The 21961-nt window shown below is 39.3% G+C and overlaps 1 protein-coding gene across 6 annotated transcripts in view; it reads left to right on the top strand.

Moving 5' to 3' along the window:
- MAP3K19 (mitogen-activated protein kinase kinase kinase 19) overlaps positions 1-21961 on the top strand; it is a 65669-nt gene that overhangs the window by 5165 nt on the left and 38543 nt on the right. For 4 of the 6 annotated variants that reach the window (XM_045034790.1, XM_045034791.1, XM_045034795.1 and 1 more), the window contains 3 exons: positions 4951-5173; positions 16899-17087; positions 19559-19713. In XM_045034790.1, the coding sequence (XP_044890725.1) occupies positions 4973-5173; positions 16899-17087; positions 19559-19713 (545 nt within the window). In that variant the 5' untranslated portion in view covers positions 4951-4972. Of the gene's footprint in view, positions 1-4950; positions 5174-16898; positions 17088-19558; positions 19714-21961 lie in introns of those variants that run through there. The other 2 variants (XM_023259278.2, XM_045034792.1) reach the window with 2 other exon arrangements.

The following is a 21961-nucleotide window of genomic DNA, read 5'->3' as shown; positions in this document are numbered from 1 at the left end:
CATACAACTCTTAAACTCAGGGTCAGGGGTTCAAGCCTCACATTGGTCATGGAGCCTACTTTTAAAAAATTTAATTCCAGTGTAGTTAAAATTACAGCCTTATATTAGTTTGGTTTAAATCTTAATGTTTGTTTTTTTATTGAAATAGTAAATACTACTTGTGAAATGCTCTCACTCAAAGGTTACATTAAAGAATTAAACCACAACTCTTAAACACTTATTGTCATTTCATTGCTAAGGGTAATAACTTTGGAAAGAAATTCCTTTGGGGATTTATTTTCACTTTATGAGTAAACTGGTGATATAAATATATATTTCTTGCCTAGTCATTATTTGAGTATCTGATTTTTAGCTTTACTGAAAGACAGGTTTTAATTACTCTTTATTTCTGAAGGTGTTTCTTTTACCTGTGATATTGCAAATACCGTTGCATTTTCCAAAATAAGTACATAAATTCATGCTTGAAGCTGTTTGCTGGGACAGATATGTATACTGATTTTAAATTTATCTATGGCCTAATTTCAAGTGTATCATTTGATCCTTCATCCCTTAGCAAAGTTCCAAGTACACTGCTTATTCAATGCTAATGTTAATGATGATTAAGTGACAGCAATCAACCAAATGTCTGCTTCCCTTAGAAGAACTTAAAGAAAATAGGCAGGCCCTACCAGTGAGAGTATAAATTGATACAGCTATTCTGGGGAATAATCTGGCAGTATTTAGTGAAATTAGGTATATTCGGCTCATTCACCTGAGGGAAACTTCTGCACAGTGTATAACATGGCCTGAACAAGTGTATTTCTGCAGTGCTGTTTATGGAGTGGGAAGTTGGAGGCAACTTCCATGTCCATAACCAAGGGACGGGATAATAAAGTATGGTGGAAGCATACTATACAGCCATTAGAAGCAAACAACCAGAGGTGCATGTAAGTATAAGGTTAAAGCTTAAAAACAAAGCGTTAAGTTAAAAAGTAAGCAACAAAATCTATATATTACAATACATGCACACATACATAACAGCACCGTATGCCTTTAAAGATATCTGCATGTCTAAGGCTTCTTGTGCACATTAGATTGGGTCTTGTGAGGCACAGGGGAGCGGGAAAGAAGATCAAAAGTGAAGAAAGACAAAATAAAATAAAACAAGAGGAAAGCTAGACCCAGCCCAGTACTGCTAATGGGTATGATTAACCCCAACCTTTCTAGCTAGGATCCAAACAAGGAGATGAAAATAGGCGTATTTTACAAATGTTCCTTTAAATGCCAGTTGCGTTAAGTCTTTTGGGGCACTAGCGCCCACACATCTCCCGTGTGATATCTCATTTTGCCAACGTCTGTGCTTCGTTTTCCTCATCTGTAAAATATGGATAATAATCCTCCTCTCCTGATGGTGTTGTTTGGAATAAAATAGATAAACTATATATAAATTATTTAGAATAACATATGGCATGTACTCAGCATTCAATAAATGTTGGATATTACTGCCGTAATTATTATGTTATCATTATGTAATGGTACTTTGTTTTTTTTTAATGTATGAGATTTATTGTCAAATTGGTTTCCATACAACACCCAGTGCTCATCCCAAAAGATGCCCTCTTCAATACCCATCACCCACCCTCCCCGCCCTCCCACCCCCATGTAATGGTACTTTCAACAAAAGTAAGGAGAGACTTGAGGAATTGATTCTCTCTTTCAGCTTATTCTCTATTAGAAATTTAGGGGGAAAGAATGGGTATTTTTCCTAGGAAGTTTATGTCAAAAGGATTACATGGTAATGTTAAATACCAATAATAAAATAAAATGAATTGCAAGAAAGATTGTGGATTGGATTCTCATCACTGGGTCAATGTTTCCAGAAGTTGTCTAATGATAGAAATCACCTGAATGCTTGCACAAAGAAAGGTATACCCTGGAAATGGTAAAAAAAAAATAAAAAAATAAATAATAATAATAATAATAATAATAATAATAACAAGTGGTTGCCAGGGGTTGAGGGACAGAGGCAGGGGTTGAATAGATAGAGCACAAAAGATTTCTAGGGGAAACTACTCTAAATAATATAAAGGTGGATACATATCGTTATACATTTGTCCAAAGTCCTAGAGTGTACAGCACCAAGAGTGAGCCCTAAGAGTAAATTCTGAACTTTACATAATAATGATGTGTCAATGTAGGTTCATCAGTTGTCACAAATGGACCATTGTGGTGCTGGATGTTGATAATGGGGAGGCTGTGTATGTGTGGTGTCAAAGAGTATATGGGAACTCTCTACCCTTTCGACTCAATATTGATGTGTTGTGAACCTAAAACTGCTCCAAAAAATAAAGTCTATTTAAAATGAATCAATAGGAGTGCCTAGGTGGCTCAGTCCAACTTCCGCACGGGTCATGATCTCGCCGTTTGTGAGCTCAAGCCCCACATCCGGCTCTCTGCTATCAGCATAGAGCCTGCTTTGGATCCTCTGTCCCCCTCTATGTCTGCCCCTCCCCTGCTCGTTCCCTCTCTCTGTCTCTCTCTCTCAAAAGTAATAAACATTTTTTTAAAAAACCTGAGTCTATTAAAAAATAAATAAAACCAGTGTATTATTATTTTTTAAATTAAAACAAAGAATGCGGAGAGTCTCCAGCCTCAAACCATACATACTAAATCAAAAAGAACCTGGGGATCTTTATTCATAACAAAGGGACAGCATAATTCTTATGCTCAAGCTAGTTTAGGAAACTGCACTAAATTAAGGCCACATTTCTTTGATTCAAGGAAACAAGATATCCTATTTACCTTCTGGCTCTGTTGCTGACCTCATCGATTATCATTCTGCAAAAACAAATGCCCCCCTCCCCCAGCATCAGGTCTTCCCCAGTTGCTCAAACACTGCCTCTTGGACTCATTTTCATTTTTCATGGTCGATCAGTCACAAACCCTGTAAGCTTTACTTTCAATTTTTATTTTTGCCTTTCTATATCATAATAACCTTCCCAAAGTCCCACCGTTCCTAAAACACACTCCTTTTTTAAAAAATGTTTATTTATTTCTGAGACAGAGAGAGACAGAGCATGAGTGGCGAGGGGCAGAGAGAGAGGGAGACACAGAATGTGAAGCAGGCTCCAGGCTCTGAACTGTCAGCACAGAGCCTGATGCGGGGCTTGAACCCACAAACCATGAGATCATGACCTGAGCCGAAGTCAGTTGCTCAACTGACTGAGCCACCCAGGCACCCCATACAACACACTACTTAAAACTCTCTATGGGCTTCCCATCCTGGTTAGAAGTAGTATAAATTCCCATCTGGTCCACTTTCTCCTCATTGACCCTGGGTACTGGCCTTGTTCCTGCCCTTTCCCTCATCAAAACTGTCTTTTCCTCTTCTCTCCAGCTCTCCAAATATTATTGGTACCTTTTTCCCCATGGAGTGCTTCAGCCATGTGGCCATCCCAGTTCTCTGACATCATAAGATTCATTATTTGTTGCTTGCTTTGACTCTTAACCATGCATTTTTTCTCACATTTTGTGTTAACTACATTAAAAAAAATTTTTTTAATGTTTATTTTTGAGAGAGAGAGAGACAGAGTGCAAGCAGGGGTGGGGCAGAGAGAGAGAGAGAGACAGAATCCAAGGCAGGCTCCAGGCCCTGAGCTGTCAGCACAGAGCGTGATGCAGGGCTCATATTTATGAATCGTGAGGTCATGACCTGAGCCGAAGTCGGAGGCTTAACCAACTGAGCCACCTAGGCACCCCATTGCTTTAACTATTTTATGTTATTTTTGATTGTGAATAGGTCAATGAAAGCAACTGAAGGACATATAGTATCCTCTTAAACGAATGGATGAATTTATCAAATAGTACTATGTCTGGAGTCAAGTACATGTTCTCTTTGAAAAAAAAAAAGCTCTGTAGTCTGGTCTATGAATTCTGAAGGCATTTGTGTATTTAGAACATTAAAGGCCAATTCTAGACATTTTCTTGCTTATTTTTGTTAACTTTTATCTACAAAGTTGTACTACGAAATGGGCGTTTTGTTCTCTTGCTTTCAACAAAATGCCAGTTCATTGCAAGTAAATTGCCCATTCAATGAAATAGCGTGTGTCTACATGCAGTGACTATGGTATTGGAAGCTGAAGTTGGAATAAAGGGTCTGATACATGATTTTTTGCTGTTTCCAGCAGCAAGAGGCTCCATGGAGAAGGTAATCTGGTGATTTCAAAAATTGCAGTCTAAGATATTCAATGATTTGGAAAACCAAAATGGGATGTTTAAAATAAAGACTTTCCTGGAAAATCTAGAACAGTGGCCACCATGCTCTTCAATGACTCACACTGTATTAGAGTCATTGAGTATACAAAAGTGTAAGGCATGGAATGTCCCTGCTGATGAGGAGTTTATAATATTGTTAGGAAAATAGGACTTTCATGAAGAAAATAGTTACAGGGATTTTACTAATCAATGCTAGAGAAAATAAAATCCTGCAAGAATTTTCACCAAAGAATGTGCCAGCTCTTTGCATATAGTACTTCAGATCCTCACCAACCATTTGAAGAGGGAATTGTCATTTCCATTTTAGTGATGAGGAAATTAAGTTTGGGGAAGTTGAATGACATGCTCAAGGTTACACAGTTGGGAATCTATGGATGAGGGATTGAAACCCAAATTCTTTCAGGCTCCAGAGCCTATGCTCTTTCCATTCTGGTGTAGATCCATCCTTTCTTCTCCTATACCACAGCAGATCTCACAAAGTGATGGTGAAAATTGTTATTTCTAATTTAAAACGTATGCAAAAAACCAAGGCTGGTGGGATTATTGAGTTTTCCTCTTTTTCAAAATTGTCTTTAAAACTGTTACAATATTTTATACATAAAAGAGGGAAAGAGGTGACACTAAAGATAGACTATGTTACATCTGAACCACCCATGCTTTGTTGACTCTCATTTAATTGTTTCTCTTCTTTGCCAGGCAAATTTATGGACTTAGCAAGATGAATAAAAATAAACTGATTCATGATTTCCTGGAAGTAGTTTCAAGGGGTGATGTGGAACTCATCTGTGACTATATTAGTAAAGTCCATTCCATCCTTGGAAACCTTAACTTTCAGCATCCAACGACTGGAAATACACCTCTCATTACTGCAGCAGAAGAAAATCTAACAGAGGTACCATGTGATGTCCTGGGCCCATGGGTAATCTTCTAAGCTAAAGATTCCAAGAATGAGATGTTTGTGAATAGCATAATCACTTACCTCCATGAAAGAATGCCTGAAGACAGGCTTCAAGGGGGATAGGAAAGGGCTTAAAATGAGGACACTAGGATGAATAAGACACATTTCACTCAACACAGCAGGCTGATGCCTCTGTAATTTCTTGAGAGTCTAAATGCGTGTGAACCCTCAACCCTACCTGGCCATCTCAATTAGCCTCTCTTTTCACTGTATTCTTAGCTTTTTTTCTCTTCTGGCTCCTTCCTATTAACACTTTTAAAACAAATTATAAAATGTAGCATATATGCTAATATATATATGTATGCAAATATATATATGTACACAACTTATATATATATACAACGTAGCATATATGCTAATATATATACATATATACAACTTAAACAAAATGACAGTAGCACCCAGGTACCTACCATCCAAGCCAAAAATTAGAACGTTGCCTTGCCTCAAAAGCCCTTTATGTGCTCCTCTTGAATTGTGTCCCCCATCCTTCATAATCGTTATCCTGAATTTTAAGGTAATCATTTCCTTAGTTTTGCCATCTCTGCTTATATTCCTAAATAATGCATAATGTACTTTTCCCTGTTTTTGAACTTTTTAAAAACAAACTTATACTACGTGTGTTCCTCTGTAACTTGCTCCTTCTCTTCATTATTTGTTCTTTTCTTAAAATGTAATTTATTGTCAAATTGGTTTCCATACAACACCCAGTGTTCATCCCAACAAGTGCCCTTCTCCCTGCGCATCACCTACTTTCCCCTCTCCCTGACCCCCCCCCCCATCTACTCTTAGTTTGTTCTCGGTCTTTAAGAGTCTCTTATGGTTTGCCTCCCTCCCTCTCTGTAACTTTCTTTGTCCCCTTCCATTCCCCCATGGTCTTCTGTTAAGATGTGGTTTGTATATACACTGAAATACTACTTGGCAATGAGAAAGAATGAAATCTTGCCATTTGCAGCAACGTGGATGGAACTGGAGGGTATTATGCTAAGTGAAATAAACCAAGCAGAGAAAGACAGATACCATATGTTTTCACTCATATGTGGATCATTATTGGTTTTTGAGATTCACCCATTTTGAGACATGTAGTTATGGGTTTTCACTTTTACTGATATCTAGTATTCTATTTATGCCACAACTTATCTGTCTCTCCTACTTTGATGGACACGTGTGCTGTCCATATTTATGTTATTACCGACAATGATGCTACTTTCCATTAGAACTTAACGTGCTTAGATATCTCCTTTTTGATGACATATAAACAAACACTGATCCCACATCGTCCTCAAATCACATCCTTTCCTCTCTCAGACCTCTTCATCTGCAGATCTATGTCAAGAACTATGAAAGATGTAAGATTTTACCATACTTACAAGCTAACAGGTTAGCCTGCTCCAATTTCTTAGACCTTTGGCGTAAGGAACAAAACTGGTTCAGAGACAAAGGGCAGTTTATTACTCATAACAATAACATTAGGCAGAGTATTATCAATTTTGTATCATTTCCCTCGGTTCTGATTCCCACAGGATGGTAGGAAGAGAACCAGATGACCTCTGCTCAAACAGTAGGTTGGATTGTAGGGGAGGAACTCTAAATTTAGGGAACCCAAATCTCCTATAGTAAGGAGTAGTAAGCTACTCCTTGCTTGAGAGGGAGATATCTTCCAAGGCTGTTCACTATACAGCTTGAAAAGAGAGTCTGGGACAAAGGCAGTCAATGCCTCTGCTCATAAGACTTGTAGAAATGTGAGAGACCAAGGGAGACTTGTCTCCTAAAAATATCTACCCTTCATTTATACATTGTCTTGGCTTCTGGTGAATTTTCCCATGAGCACACCACTCTGACTAATCTGATCAACAGAGGCTGGAACCAAATCCATTAATTTGTCTCATACAACATTCAGTTAAAACTGCTATCAATAGAACTCCAAGGAGCAGAATGAGGCCATACTGTAGATTAGCATCAACCATGCAATCCATGGTCCTGAATACCACCAGATGAACAAATCCCATAAGCCAGATGATTTTCTCCTTAATTTTCTCTGTTGATCTTCTCACTTGGTCCAAGTCATCAACCCAACTATAAAAGTCTGTATTAGCCATTGCACAGACTTCATCTTGGCCCACAAGGAGGAAGACTGGGGCAATTTAATCATTCATAACAACCCTGGCCAGTGTCTTGACTGATGACCTGAATGTCCTGCAGAGGTGAGGTGATATCATTGATAAGTTTAGGTAAAGGCAGGAACAAATTTTGTTCTACTTTTTCTAATTGGACATCTGTCTTAGGGATAATTGTCCACAGTGGCACATAAATGACAAGTCAGCTACCCCTCTGGGAAGCTCCCTCAAGTAACCTGGCAGCATCATTTTGGGGAGAGCTCTGAAGTCATCTGAGGCTACGTCATCTACTGATGGTATTTACTTAAAGATTTGAAGGTCTCTTATGACCACCCCTAAAGCGTAAGTCATCATGTTTTCAGGAGGCATGTAAGTTAATGCCAGGTTTCTCTACAAAAAATATAATCCTGGGGTATCCCTTGGGGACAAAAAGGTGTGCTTATAATTGTTGGGCCCCTCTGAGTGGGACCTACATTAGTCAAGGGGCACAGGTTGACAATGTCTCCCTGTGATCTCTCAACTGGCTGGTAGATCTTAGGATTCCCAATTCAGTCTGAATAATGGAGTCTGGCCCTTGATTTAGGAGAATTATCAGTCCTATTTGTCCCTGCCAACAGCCAGGCAGCATTCATGCACCCTACAGAATGAGGAGTGGTGGCTGCAGGGATGGTAGTGGGAAGAAATCTGGAGGTGTAGACAAGTGTTTTTTAGATGGAAAGTGCAAGAGGTAAAGCTGTTGGCTGCAGTTAGTAATAGAATTCCTGGTAAGGCTAAGGAAATTGGCAATCATGTCATGAACAGGGATGTTTGGCAAGGGATAGAAGACCTAGTAGTCAGTTACTTTTAAGTTGCTTTGAATGGTTTGGGAGAGACACACCAGGACATTTTCTTTCATGAGGGAAATTCCCAGGGTCGTTCTGAAGAGCAAAGGTCATCAATGTCCCTCCCTTCCCTATACTTCATGGGACTGAAGATGTTCTCTTTTTAGGTACCAGGGTCATTGCTTTCCCTCAACCACCACAAAGAGTGCGTATCCCATTTCAATGGCTGCAACTTCACCCCTGTGTCTGAAACAGAGTTCTCTACTTTGTGCCCAGTCTGTATTGATGGCTGTGTTGCCATGTCTAATAAGATGATGGGTTCAGGCAGCAGTGGAGGCAATCTGGGTTGTGCAGGATCGTTCAGTAGTTTTATTCCAGTCTATCTCATCAGAGAATGGATCCTTGTGTTGGGGTTCTACATGAGTTGACCCAGACAATTTATTTCCATAGGTCATGTCCCTAAAGAGAAGTATCTTGTTTTGTTTTGTTTTGTTTAAATGTTTATTTATTTGTTTTGAGAGAGAGTGAGAAAGAGTGGGGGAAGGACAGACAGAGATGAAGAGGGAGAATCCATGCTCAGCGTGGAGCCCATTACAGGGTTGGATCCCACAACCTAAGATCATGACCTGAGCCAATATCAAGAATCAGACACTTAACTGACTGAGCCACCCAGGTGCTCCAAGAGAAGTGTTTTTAATCTGCCAGTCTGGAATTTTCTTAGTGGTAGACCCAAGAGCTAGACCATTAGCAGCAGCCCAAGAATCCATAAAAATATAACAAGGTTCATCAAGGGGAGTATTGGTCAGAGCTTGAGAACAGCCTCAAGTTCTACCCATTGAGTGGAACAACATGTCCATTGTCAACTCTGCATAGCTGGCACTGAGGCCAAACAGCTGCAATAGTCCAGTGCACACCATCAGATTTCATCTTGGCTAAACCATTAGTGACATACACCCAGGCACCAAGGGAAATCCTTGTGAAGGAAAGTACCCCTAAGCCAGCAGTTTTTCTTCAGGTGGTGGCGTGGGGGTTAAAATTTCCAGCAAAGGGAAAGATACCATTTTTTTTTCCATGTAAATCAGAGATGCCAATGTGCCCAGACTGGTTGCATTCTTAAACACACCATGTCCACTTGACAAACAAGGCTTGTTGGGCTTTTCCTACCTTGTTATTCATTGAGTTCTAGTTGACTCACCCCCAAAATGGAAATATTGCACTTGAGAGCCATAAGATCTCCTTGGATTAGGCATTCAGTTTTGACAGGAACCCACTAGCAAGCTAATATCTGCCTTTTAAAATGTATTTATTTATTTTTTTAAGGAATCCCTCACCCAGTGTGGGGCTCAAACTCATAGCCCTGAGATCAAGCATTGCATGCTTAACCAGCTGAGCCAGTCAGGCACCCCTAATGTCTGCTTTTTATTTTTAAATTTTTTTTTCAACGTTTATTTATTTTTGGGACAGAGAGAGACAGAGCATGAACGGGGGAGGGGCAGAGAGAGAGGGAGACACAGAATCGGAAACAGGCTCCAGGCTCTGAGCCATCAGCCCAGAGCCCGACGCGGGGCTCGAACTCACGGACCGCGAGATCGTGACCTGGCTGAAGTCGGACGCTTAACCGACTGCGCCACCCAGGCGCCCCCTAATGTCTGCTTTTTAAAAGTGATGTATCTAATAGACATCCCAAAGAGGCAACAAGTCCAAATCCCCAAGAAATACCTCCAGATAGAGGTTGCCTCCCTTTGCCAGAAGCTCCCCAATTGGCAAAATTATCAGTCATAGACTGAAAAGGGTCAGGAAGTCTGAAGATACCAGCACTTCTCTACATACTAGCTCATCACAATCAGAAGAATCCTCTTGACACTTAATGGAATTAGGGAGTATACATGTATAACACATTAATTCCCATTACACATTCAGATGGAAGCCACAGCTATAATCCACTGAATTGGCCCAAGGGGCCCCGCCCACAGAATTATTTTAGCTTTCCTTACCTACTGCAAACTTTGCTCAAACTCCATTAACTGAGTTCAGGCACCCATTTTCCCAAGGGACTAGGCAGGATGGTGACTTGGGAATCTGCATCTAAGAGACCCATAAAAGTTTGAGTCTCTCCTTTCCCACTGTTCATCAACATAGTCATGTCAGTGGCTATAGCCTTCAGGCCCCTTTGAAGACTGGGTATCCTTGGCCCCACTTATAATGATCTTTATCTTTAAAGCAGTTGAGGTTGAGGTACAGGGGGAGGGAGGGATCAGGAACATGGTGAAAGAGAATGGCTCCAGACCAATAAGCAAAGCATATTTATTTTTGGTTTCCAGAAGCATTGAAGCTTCTTCTTGTTCAACAAAATGAACTTATAATGTTTTTGGTCCATACCAAGCACTCTATCAGGTGGTAAGGTCATTATTACTGACACCATCGATTTCAGCCTCAGGGATCCCTTGACTCAGTGGCCATAGGCACATTACTTTCTTACTGGAGCTTCAGGGTTTGCACCCTTTGGTTGACTCAGGCTGGGTTTTCATAGCAGGGCCTTTTTTTTTTTTAAAGGATTCTACCTTAATCTGAATCATTTGATAATCCTTTGTCATGATAACATCTTTAAATTTTTACCTGGTTTTAACATAAGGAATAAGAAAGTTTTCCAGGGCACTGGGGTTAATTACAAAAATTTGCTAGTGAGGCACCTGGGTGGCTCAGTTGGTTGAGCATCAGACTTTGGCTCAGGTCATGATCTCTCATTTCATGAGTTTGAGCCCTGCATCTGTTCGCTGCTGTCAGCTCAGAGTCCACTTTAGATTTTCTATTTCCCTCTCTCTCTGCCTCTCCCCTACTCATTCTCTTTCTCTCTCTCTCAAGAATAAATAAGCCTTAAATTAAAAAAAAAAGGAAATAAAAAAAGAAAAGAAAAAGAACTTAAAAAAATTTGTTAGATTTCTTTGTGTCATTTTCTGTCTTACCATTGGGTCATCTTCAACAGTATTATAATCCAATCCAGGGCATAAGAACCTGAACACTAGTTCTGTGGTTTATCATGGGAATTCGTCCACTCAAGGAAATCTCCCCAGGAGGTCTAAAGCTCCCTTACAGTGGCTGAAACCCACTGCAAAAAATTCTGAGACCTCACTATCATCATTAAATGGATCTAAGGTTGTCAGCAGGAAGGACTGAGCTGTTAAGATAATGAATATCACTCTTCCTTAACAAGCATAATGCATCTCACTACCCATATCCCAAATGAATGAGCCAAAGTTCCAAGTTTGCCTGTTTTTTGCCCATATCAGTCATGAATTTTCCTTCTTTCCAGCCCAGAAAAGATATGCATCTCTGTAACTGTTGTCTGAAAGGAAGTAGAACCTTCTGCCCACCCAGGACAAACCTTAGTATTATTTGTTATAGTGGCATGGTCGTGAGGCTGACTGCCAGATTGGTGAGGAAGATAACACCCATAGAAAAATCATCAAAAACCAGGAAGCAGTTGTTTTTGAACTTATTTCCTGGCACTCAGCCTTTAACTGCCTCCCAATTCCTTAAACAGGCGTTAATAGTCAATAAAATGGAGGATCATTTATTACCTAATTGACCATACAATTTGGTCAATGTATTTGCTACCACTTTCCATGAACTTTCTTTAAATCTCATTAATTACCCCCCACGAAGCCCTCGTTCTTCTTCTGTCATTCCTATCTCTTTCAGAATCATCTCATTTTTTTGCAAAAATTAGGAACTGTGAAGTGTCTGAGATTTTTCCTTACTTGCTACCTAATAAGTTAGCCTACCACAGTTCCAGAGTCTGGCAGAAGACATGAGACTCCTGGGTCAGAAAAATGATAGTTTACTATTCACAATAGTAATGATAGTAGTATCAGCATTTGCTTCAGTTCTCTGAGCCCCAGTTTCTACAGGGCAGTATGAAGAAGTGATACCTGTACATACAATGGGTTGAATTATAAGAGAGGAAACCTGAGCTTAGGAAACCTAGGAAAGTAAGCATGTTTTCCCAATGCTCCAGGAAGAGACATTATCTCTACCTTGCAAAGTCACTCACTGTACAAACATCTTTGAAAACATAGTCTAGGGGCACCTGGGTGGCTCAGTCAGTTGGATGTCCGACTTTGGCTCAGGTCATGATCTCATGGTTCGTGAGTTCAAGCCCTGCATCAGGCTCTCCGCTCTTATCACAGAGCCTGGTTCAGATCCTCTGTCTCCCTCTTTCTCTGCCCCTCCCCCACTCACTCTCCCAGAAATAAATAAAAATTAAAAAATTTTTTTAAATATGGCCTAGAGCAAAGGCAGTCAATGCCTCTCTTCACAAGACCTACAAAAACACAAGTTCACGGAGTTTCTGGAGAATTGTTTTTCTTTTTCTCTCTCTTTTTTGAATGTTTATTTATTTTTGAGAGAGAGAGAGAGAGCGGGAGAAGGGGAGGGGCAGAGAGCGAGGGAGACACAGAATTCGAAGCAGGCTCCAGGCTCTGAGCTGTCAGCACAGAGCCCCACGTGGGGCTTAAACCCACAAACTGTGAGATCATGACCTGAGCCCAAGTCGGACACTTAACCGACTGAGCCACTCAGGCACCCCATTTCTTCTTTTAATGTTTATTTATTTTGAGAGAGAGAGAGGGAGAGAGAAAGAATCCCAAGCAGGCTGTCAGCACAGAGGCGGACATGGGGCTGTCTCACAAACTGAGAGATCATGACCTGAGCTGAAATCTAGAATCAGACACTTAATCTACTGAGCCACACAGGTGCCCTTGGAGAATTCTCTTTAAACAGCCCCTATAAAGAGTGCTCCTTTGGTTGATTCTCACTGCCTCCACTTTCTCACCTCTTAAGACTACTGCAGTCTGGCATTGTTCCCTACTACTCCATTGAAACTGCTCTTGCCAACATGCCCTATAATGTCCTTTGTTACCTATCAGATCATAGTGACTTTAAACACCAATTTTTCATGAAATGCTTTCTTCCATTAGCTTCATCCTGTATTTTCACCTCACCTCCCAGGCAGTATCTCTCTAGTCTCATTATGGATTCTTTTTTCTTTTTTCATCCATTAAATATTGGTGTTGCCTAATATTGTGGGGATAGCTCTTAGTTCTGTACCTCAGCCCACATCTCTCACCTGAATTCCTCTGTGTGTGTGTATAGTATATACACACTGTATACATAGACATATACATATATGATCTAGATCTAGATCTGTGTGTGTATATATATGGTATATTGAGCTTCCAACCATATATCTCCATTTACATGTCATGTCAAAGACCTCAAACACAGTGTGTCCTCATTGTCTTCTTTGTCTTTATCCCCAAATCTAATTCTTCCGAGGAGTGCCAGCATCAGTGCTTTCCATTTTATTAAATAGCATCACCATCTATTTATCTTAAATTGTTCATTCACTCATTCCTTAAACATTTATTCATGTGATAAGATCTCCTGCAATGTTGGACTTACATTCTATTGAAGGTGAAACACAACAAATAAGGAAACAAAAAGCACTTAGTTAAATTACAAATTACTCTTAGTTCTTTAAAGTAACCAGTAGAGTGAATCATCTTTTGACAAGGTGGCTAGGAAAATCCCCACTGAGGTGGTTACATTTATGCTAAGTAAAATAATGATGAATGATGACATTTGAAGAGCAGTTGGGGGAGAGAGAATAACAGAGATAACCCTTTTGGTTAGGAAGAAGCTTGCATATTAAGGCAAAAATGTGACTAGAACTTGCAGAGGAAGGAGGAAGAGTGGCATAAGATGAGGCTGGAAAGGAAAGCCAGGCACAGATCCTGCAGGGCCACAAAGGCATGCAGAGGGATTTTTAAAAACTGCTTTATTGAGATATAATTCACATATCCTACAATTCACCCATTTAAAGTGTGGAATCCATTGGTTTTTACTATAATCACATTAATGTGCAATCATCTCCACAGTCAATTTTAAAACATTTTCATATCCCCAAAAGAACTCTACACCTCCCTGCCCCCCCCAAAAGAAGCCCTGTCCCTTCAGCTATCACTTTCTATCTTTCCTCCCTTTCCCTGCTATAGCCCTTAAGCAACTACTAATCTACTTTCTGTCTCTGTAGATTTTCCTATTCTGGACTTTCATATAAACAGAATCATATATGTGATCTTTTGTGATTGCTTCTTTTACTTAGCATACTGTTTTCAAGGTTCATGTTGCAGCATGCATCAGTATTTCATTCCTTTTTATAGCTGAATAATATTCTATTATATGGGTATACTATATTTTATTTATTCATTTGTCCATTGATGGAAATTTGGGTTGTTTCCATGTTTTGGTTACTATGAATAATGCTGCCATAAACATTTGCATACAGATTTTAAAGTGATCATATATTTTAATTTCTCTTTCGTTCCACTCCTAGAATTCGTAGAAGTGGACTTACTGAATCATATGGAAACTGTATGTTTAACCATTTGAGGAAATCCCAGAATGCTTTTTAAAAAATTTTTTAAATACTTATTTTTGAGAGAGAGAGGGAGAGGGTGAGAGAGAAAGAAAGAGGGAGGGTGAAGGGCAAAGAAAGAGAGAGGGAGATAAGAATCTGAAGGAGGCTCCAGGCTCCATGCTTTCAGCAGAGAGCCCAACGCAGGGCTCAACCCCCCAAACCGCAAGATCGTGACCTGAACCAAAGTTAGACACTTAACCAACTGAGCCACCCAGGTGTCCCCAGAATGTTTTTTAAAGTGGCTGTACCATTTACAGCAGTGTATATGTGTTCTGATTTCTTCACATCCTTGTAACACTTACAGTTATCTAACTTTTTTATTCTGTCCATTGTAATGAGTTTCAGACAAAGGTATTTGGAAATGGAGAGACTTATTAGAAGGTCATTGCGTTGTTTCAGGCAACAGATCGTGGTGGCCCTGTCTGCAGTGACAGTAGGAAAGATAGACAAAAATGGACTGAAGTAAAACACCTGAGAGTTATCTTGATTTCTGACTCACCATCAACACCAACATCTAATTAGCCCTACCTCCTAAGTGTTCATGGATTATACCCTCAGTCACTCCATTTCTACTGACTGTTTCAGTAGAATCAATCTATTTCCCTGATTCAGTAGCCATTTTCTCTCCATGAAGCTACTGTAGCAATCTCATTAGTCTCCCAACTTCTACCCTTCTCCACAGTAATTTTTTTGAAATGCTGATCTCATCATGTCATCTCTCTGTTTAAAATCTTTCACTGGAGATACAACTATATTCCTGAACGGAGTTGGTAAAGCCTTTTGGGATTTAGCTACTGTTGACCTCTCCATCACATTTCATTACCCTCCTTCCTCCATCCTGAGCTCCAGCTATGCCTAATTCCTTCCAGAGCTTTAAATGTTATTTGTTCTTTTGCCCTCTGTATTAGTCATCTTGGGCTGTCCATAGCAAACATACCATAGCTGAGTAGCTTAAACAATGGAAATTAGGTGATTTTTTTTTTTTTAAGTAGGCTTCATACCTGGCATGGAGCCCAACATGGGGCTTGAACTTACAACCTGGAGGGAGATCAAGAGTTAGATGCTTAACTGACTGAGCCAGTCAGTTGACTGTGGAACCTTAGTTCCACAATAGAAATTATTTTTTTCATAGTTCTGGTAACTGGGAAGTCCAATATCAAGATTCTGGCCAATTTGGTTTCTAGTGAGAACTTTTTTGCTGACTTGTAGAAGGCTACCTTCTCTCTGTGTCCTCACTTGGCAGAGAGAGAGAGAGAACAAGTTCTCTTGTGTGACACTAATCCTATCAGATCAGGGCCCCATCTTTACAATCTCATTTAACCTTAATTACTTCCCAGAGGCCCCCTCTCCAAATACAGTCACATTGGAGGTTAAGGCTTCAACATATGAATTTTGAGGAGAAATAATTCAGTCCATAGTATCCACAGTACTTTGTTTATCCTATATCCTTTGTTTAAAGCAATCTTTCCCCCAGTCTTTGCCTGGTTAACTGCATCTCTGATCCCTTGGTTCTCAGCTTAGACATAATTTTCTCCAAGAAGTCTTCTTGGACTTAAACTGTCCCAAGACAGCTTAATACACTTCTTCTAAGTACACCCTCAGCCTTCTATATTTACCCTATCAATGCATTAACACGCTGTGTTGCAATTGTCTTTTTATCTGTCTTTTTTCCTCACTAGTTCGTAAATGCCTTCAAGGCTGGTCCCTGCCTTCTTCATTGTTGAAGTCTCAGCACCAAGGACAGTTCTTGACCAATGCTAATCACTCAATCCTATTTGTTGAATAAATTATGCATTCAATATTTTGAATAGCATTTATTTGCTCCCTAGAAATGCTTGTGGAAATACTTACAACATTCAAGGATCTATGTCTAAACTTAGGGGTTTTATATTCCAAATTGTAGGTGATACTAGTAGGACTTTGATGCTTTCTGTGGGTTTAACATAAAATACTCACAGACGTCTAGTTTTAAGACAAAGATAGTATCCCCAAAGGTTACCTGGCTGCCTTAGCTGGTAAAGAATGTGACTCTTGATCTCAAGGTTGTAAATATTGAGCCCCACATTGGTTATACAGGTTATTTAAAAATAAAATCTTTAAAAAAAAAGGCAAATAGCAGTCAGCTGCATCAAAATCAATTCTTCATTTTTATGCTCCTCTTATTCTGTTTTTCTGTATCATGAATCAAAGTCATGTCTAAGTTTTCTGCATAGCCCTGAAGATACTTTTTGCACTCAAAGATGCTACATAAGAATGTTGTGCTGTTGCAGGTTGTTGAATTTCTTCTGGAAAAGGGAGCAGATATCACCCTTTGTAATTACAGCAATCAAACTGCAGTTCATGTGGCTAATTGCCACGTCCAAAGACAACTCTTGGCTATCAATGGAATCCAGGCTCCCCAAATGCAACTTCTACAAACTTCATGGCAAGGTGATCTTGAACAACTTCAACACTTGCTGGTCAGTTATATTGATGTTTGCTTCTGCCTTTGTGTAGGTAGGTGGGTGGGTAAGTGATAAGAAAGGCATAGACTACATATGACTCATTTTAAAGAAAAATGAGTTCTTTTCAAATGCAGTCCCAGAAAGTTTCAGGCAGAAAATAGAAAGAAACAAGATCAAATAGGACATTGGGGTGGAAAACAGGATAATAAAAGAACACAACAGCAGGCTATTTCTACCTTCCTCCAGCTGGATGCTAGAAGAAGTCACATAGCACCCATGGGAAATAATATGCTCCCAGGATGCCCCCCAGAGAACTGCTGTCAGCTTGCTCAGAGGAGTTCCCTTGACATCATTGCCTCTTGTACAATTGCTGTTTAGATCCCTTTGGACCAGCTGCACTTATTATCTTTAGCCTGAAAAGGGAATCAGAGAGCTTATGCTTTGCATAATATTTAGTTGTAACTAAAGGAGTTAAAAGGATATGTTTTTCAAATGCCTTCTTCCCAAGTTATTGATTTTCTTATTTAGATTTTCTACCCATAGATACTCTTTCCTGAAGTAACTTACAAAACCATATGCATAACCAAGGACTCTAATTGTTGGTGACCAGCAACTGTCTATTCTTGGTATTTACCTTCAGAGATACTGTCAGATCACATGACCTTCCAACTGAAAGAAAATCAATTGCTGCTAGGAAACAGTTTCTTCCATTCCCTTATGGTCAAGACACAAACAGATAACGAAAAAGTGAACAATATTCTGGTCACCTAGAGTTCAAGGGGATCTACAACAAAATCCAAAGAACTCCTTGAATACTTTTGTTGTACTAAACAATAGTCTAAAATTGTCGTAAACCATGACTAAAGCTTAGAAATTTTTTAGGAGTGCCTGGGTGGCTCAGTCAGTTAAGCGTCTGACTTCAACTCAGTTCATGATCTCATGGCTCATGAATTTGAGCCCCGCATTGGGCTCTGTGCTGACAGCTCAGAGCCTGGAGCCTGCTTCAGATTCTATATCTCCTTCTGTCTCTTCCCCTCACACTCTGTCTCTCTCTCAAAAATAAATGAACATTGAAAAAAAAAATTTTTTAAGAAATTTTTTGAAAGACAATAAATTTTATTTTAATGGTATTCATAATGGTTGTTATAATCCAATATCTGTTTTCATAACCACATTTTCATCCATAAAGATTAGCAGCCACATTTTAAGAAACTGGTGTCTCTACCTGAATCCAAAGTTTAATAAGCAGGTGCTGAATTAATGTGCTATTGCAAGACTACTCTCAGTTCAAACCTTTCGTGTTGGTGCTAGCTAATAATAAACAGTGATATAAGAGGTCACTTCTTTTCAGAGACTGAAAAAAAATTAATTAATTCCCATAGCACCCCTCTGAGGTAATATCATTATCTCTAGTTTGTCCCTAGAGAAACTGAGGTAGAAACACAAGACTATACTGACATGGCATAAAGTGAAATAGAGATGGAAAGTAGCAAATTATTTTGGTAAATAAAATAAACAGTTTGGATAGTTTGGCCTTACAGTGGTTTTTCAGTTCTGAATTATCCAAATTAAATTTTACTTTCATTAAAACAAAGAATATCATCTGTATATCCACCTGCATTTGACTATATGTGTATATATATATATGTGTGTGTGTGTGTGTGTGTGTATGTATGTATACACACACACACACACACACACACACACACACACACCTGCCTTATTTTTGTAACTCATTCATTCATTCCAGAAATGATTACTGAGCATGTGTCAAACACTCTGCTCAGTGCTTTTCATATTCTATCACCAATCATCAAAACAACCCCACAAAGAAGACATTGTTATTCCTACTCTAGAGCTGAGGACTCTGAAGGTCAGTGAGTAGGATTGCTGGATTTTACAAACAAACATACAAGACACGTGCTTAAATTTGAATTTCAGGTAAATACCAAATAAATTTTTTAGTATTACTGTGCCGCCAGTGAAAATTATTGTTTAACTGGATATCCTTTATTTTAACAGGGTGATCTTGTCAAGTGCCCTTGATATAATCCTATCAGGGAGGTTAAATAATCAGCTTAAGGAGGTAAAATTCAAACCCGGGTCTGTCTCTCAGGCCTGTGTTCTTTCAATTCATCAGCTCCTCATCAGTATAGATATTGAGAAAGAATGTGTTGAAGCTGGGGTGACTGGATGGCTCAGTCAGTTAAGCATCTGACTCTTGATCTTGGCTCAGGTCATGATCTCATGCTTTGTGAGCCAGAACCCCATATCAGGCTCTGTGATGACAGCATGGAGCCTGCTTGGGATTCTGTCTTTTGCTCTCTCTCCCCTTCCCCCACCTCAAAAATAAATAAATAAACTTAAAACAACAACAGAAAAAGAATGTGTTGAAGTTAAAATGAGAATTTGGCTAAGCAAGGAAAATGCAAAGATTAGTATAAATAGTAAAAACATAATAAAAATAAAGTTTCATGTTTTCAAAGGCATCTGAAGAGTTCCTGGATATAAATTTCCCAAACCAACATGGCTTGACCCCTGTGATGCTGGCTGTGAGGGATGTGGATCTGTTTGAGAGTCTTGATATGTTAACAGTCTACAGACCTGTGGAGGTTCTGTCTGAGCTCCTCAGGCATCATGCGTGAGTATGAGTGGTCAGTTGGCACCAGTGGAAGAGAGTCTATGTCATTGTTATTGTCAGAAGTCACTTGTAAACTTAGAGACATGCAACTCTGGACCTCAGGGTTGTTAAGTTCAAGCCCCACATTGGGTGTAGAAATTGCTTCATAATAAAATCTTTAAAAATTTTTATATATCGAATGCAAATTCATGTTCATAAAAGGGACTTCAGCAGTTGCAAAGTAATGTGCAAATGTTAGATGTTGCTATCTATTATTTTTATGATATTGACTATTTGTTTTATTTGTGTAAATACTCTTTTGGTACTTATGAAGAATATCAAATAATAACTCTTCTTTTTTTTTTTTAGAATGTCAGATAATCCTTGAGTATGTAGCTCCTTACCCCAAACATGTTACTAATTATTTCAGAAAGCATTGTCAATTATCAAAAGCAATTTATAATACTGATTTCTAATTATCTAAAAATTACTGTATGCCAGCATGTTCTTTTAGGGGAAGGGGAAGTAAATAATTGACTTTTAAAAAAAATCAGTAGGTTAATAAGCAGTTTTTCATGTTAGAATTGCAATTTCCTAATGCTGTTACCTAGATATCTTATCATCCAATAAGAACAGATGGGCAGCTCTTTCTCAGAATTGCATATGAATTTTGTTTTGGAAAGAAAAAAAAAAGTAGAAGGGAGCTTCAAGAACAAAAGCATAGTCAAGAACACGAGCTATTGTAAAAGGACCAGTTACTATAATAGGATAAAGATGGAAGTTTGAAGCTACTTTAGACTTTAGTGTTAAGAAACAACTAAAGAGATTGTTTAACATGGAGAGTACCGGACAGCACCCCAGAGATGGTGTTCAGTAGGCCTGGAGTGGGGTCCAGAATATAGGAAATCAAAAAGTGCCACATTGAGAAACACTAATCAAGGCAAATGAGCAAACTGAAATCCCAAGGAGTTAAGTGACTTGCTTAAGGCCACTTATCAAGGCAGAGGCAGTCCCCTGATTCTTGGTCCTATCCTACTTCTTTTGAATCATGACCTTTGATGGAGAAAAGCTCATAAGGGGTTATTTTTTCAGAGGATAAAACATTTCCCAGTCCTAGAGCAATAAAAAGATTCAAATTCAAAGCTGTTAGGTTGGAGACCATGCTCAACATGTTCTGTGTCCCAGAATGTGACTAGTGCAGCAAGTGTAATCATTATTTCCCACACCATAATCTGCCAATAGGGCTCTTACTATTGGCCCTTTGAATCTCTCTGAGCTGTTATGTATCTAATCCTCAGATTCAGTGCAACATGGAGAGGATATTTGTGCTATTGCAAGGAGCCCTGAGATTAGCTGGTCAGGCTTAACAATCACAGGGCAAGGTGAAGAAAGATGAAGAGATCATGCAGAGGGACTTTATGATAAGTTCGCTCCACTCAACCAAGAGCCTGTGAAATAAGCATATCAGCTTAGTTTTCTTTCTTTCTTTTTTTTTTTTTTTGCATTTTAAAAAATGTTTTAATTTATTTTTGAGAGAGAGAGAGAGAGTAGGGGAGGGGCAGAGAGAGAGGGAGACACAGAATCTGAAGCAGGCTCCAGGCCCTGAGCTGTCAGCACAGAGCCCAATGCGGGGCTCAAACACGTGAACTGCAAGATCATGACCTGAGCCGAAGTTGGACTCTTAACGACTGAGCCACCCAGGTGCCCCCAGCTTACTTTTCAAGAGAGATTCTTTTTTTTTTTTTTTTAATGTTTTTATTTATTTTTGAGACAGAGGGAGACAGAGCATGAACGGGGGAGGGGCAGAGAGAGAGGGAGACACAGAATCGGAAACAGGCTCCAGGCTCCGAGCCATCAGCCCAGAGCCTGACGCGGGGCTCGAACTCACGGACCGCGAGATCTGACCTGGCTGAAGTCGGACGCTTAACCGACTGCGCCACCCAGGCGCCCCTCAAGAGAGATTCTATTCTATTCTACAGTTTTGACTGGCAAAAAGGCTAGCTGCTAGCATTAGAAAAAAAAAAAACTATCAAGAAAGCAAGCTTAACTCATTGGAAAGAAAAAGCTAAGCAAGTCAGCTATTTGTAATAAGACAACAGCTTATCAAGATGTTTTGATCCTTACTTGATTTACTCATCATTAAAGAATTATGAAAAGTTTTATCCAAAGTTTGACATTTTCTGCAAATATTGTAATACTTTTAGGATGGAGTGGGAATAAGATATACAGAATATTCCTTTAATTTAAAATCTTGAAAAATTATCACTTT

This window comes from Felis catus, chromosome C1, assembly GCF_018350175.1.
Source record: "Felis catus isolate Fca126 chromosome C1, F.catus_Fca126_mat1.0, whole genome shotgun sequence".
NCBI lineage: Eukaryota > Metazoa > Chordata > Mammalia > Carnivora > Felidae > Felis > Felis catus.
The sequence above is the reverse complement of the archived record's forward strand: the minus strand, read 5'-3'. Positions and strand labels throughout refer to the sequence as shown.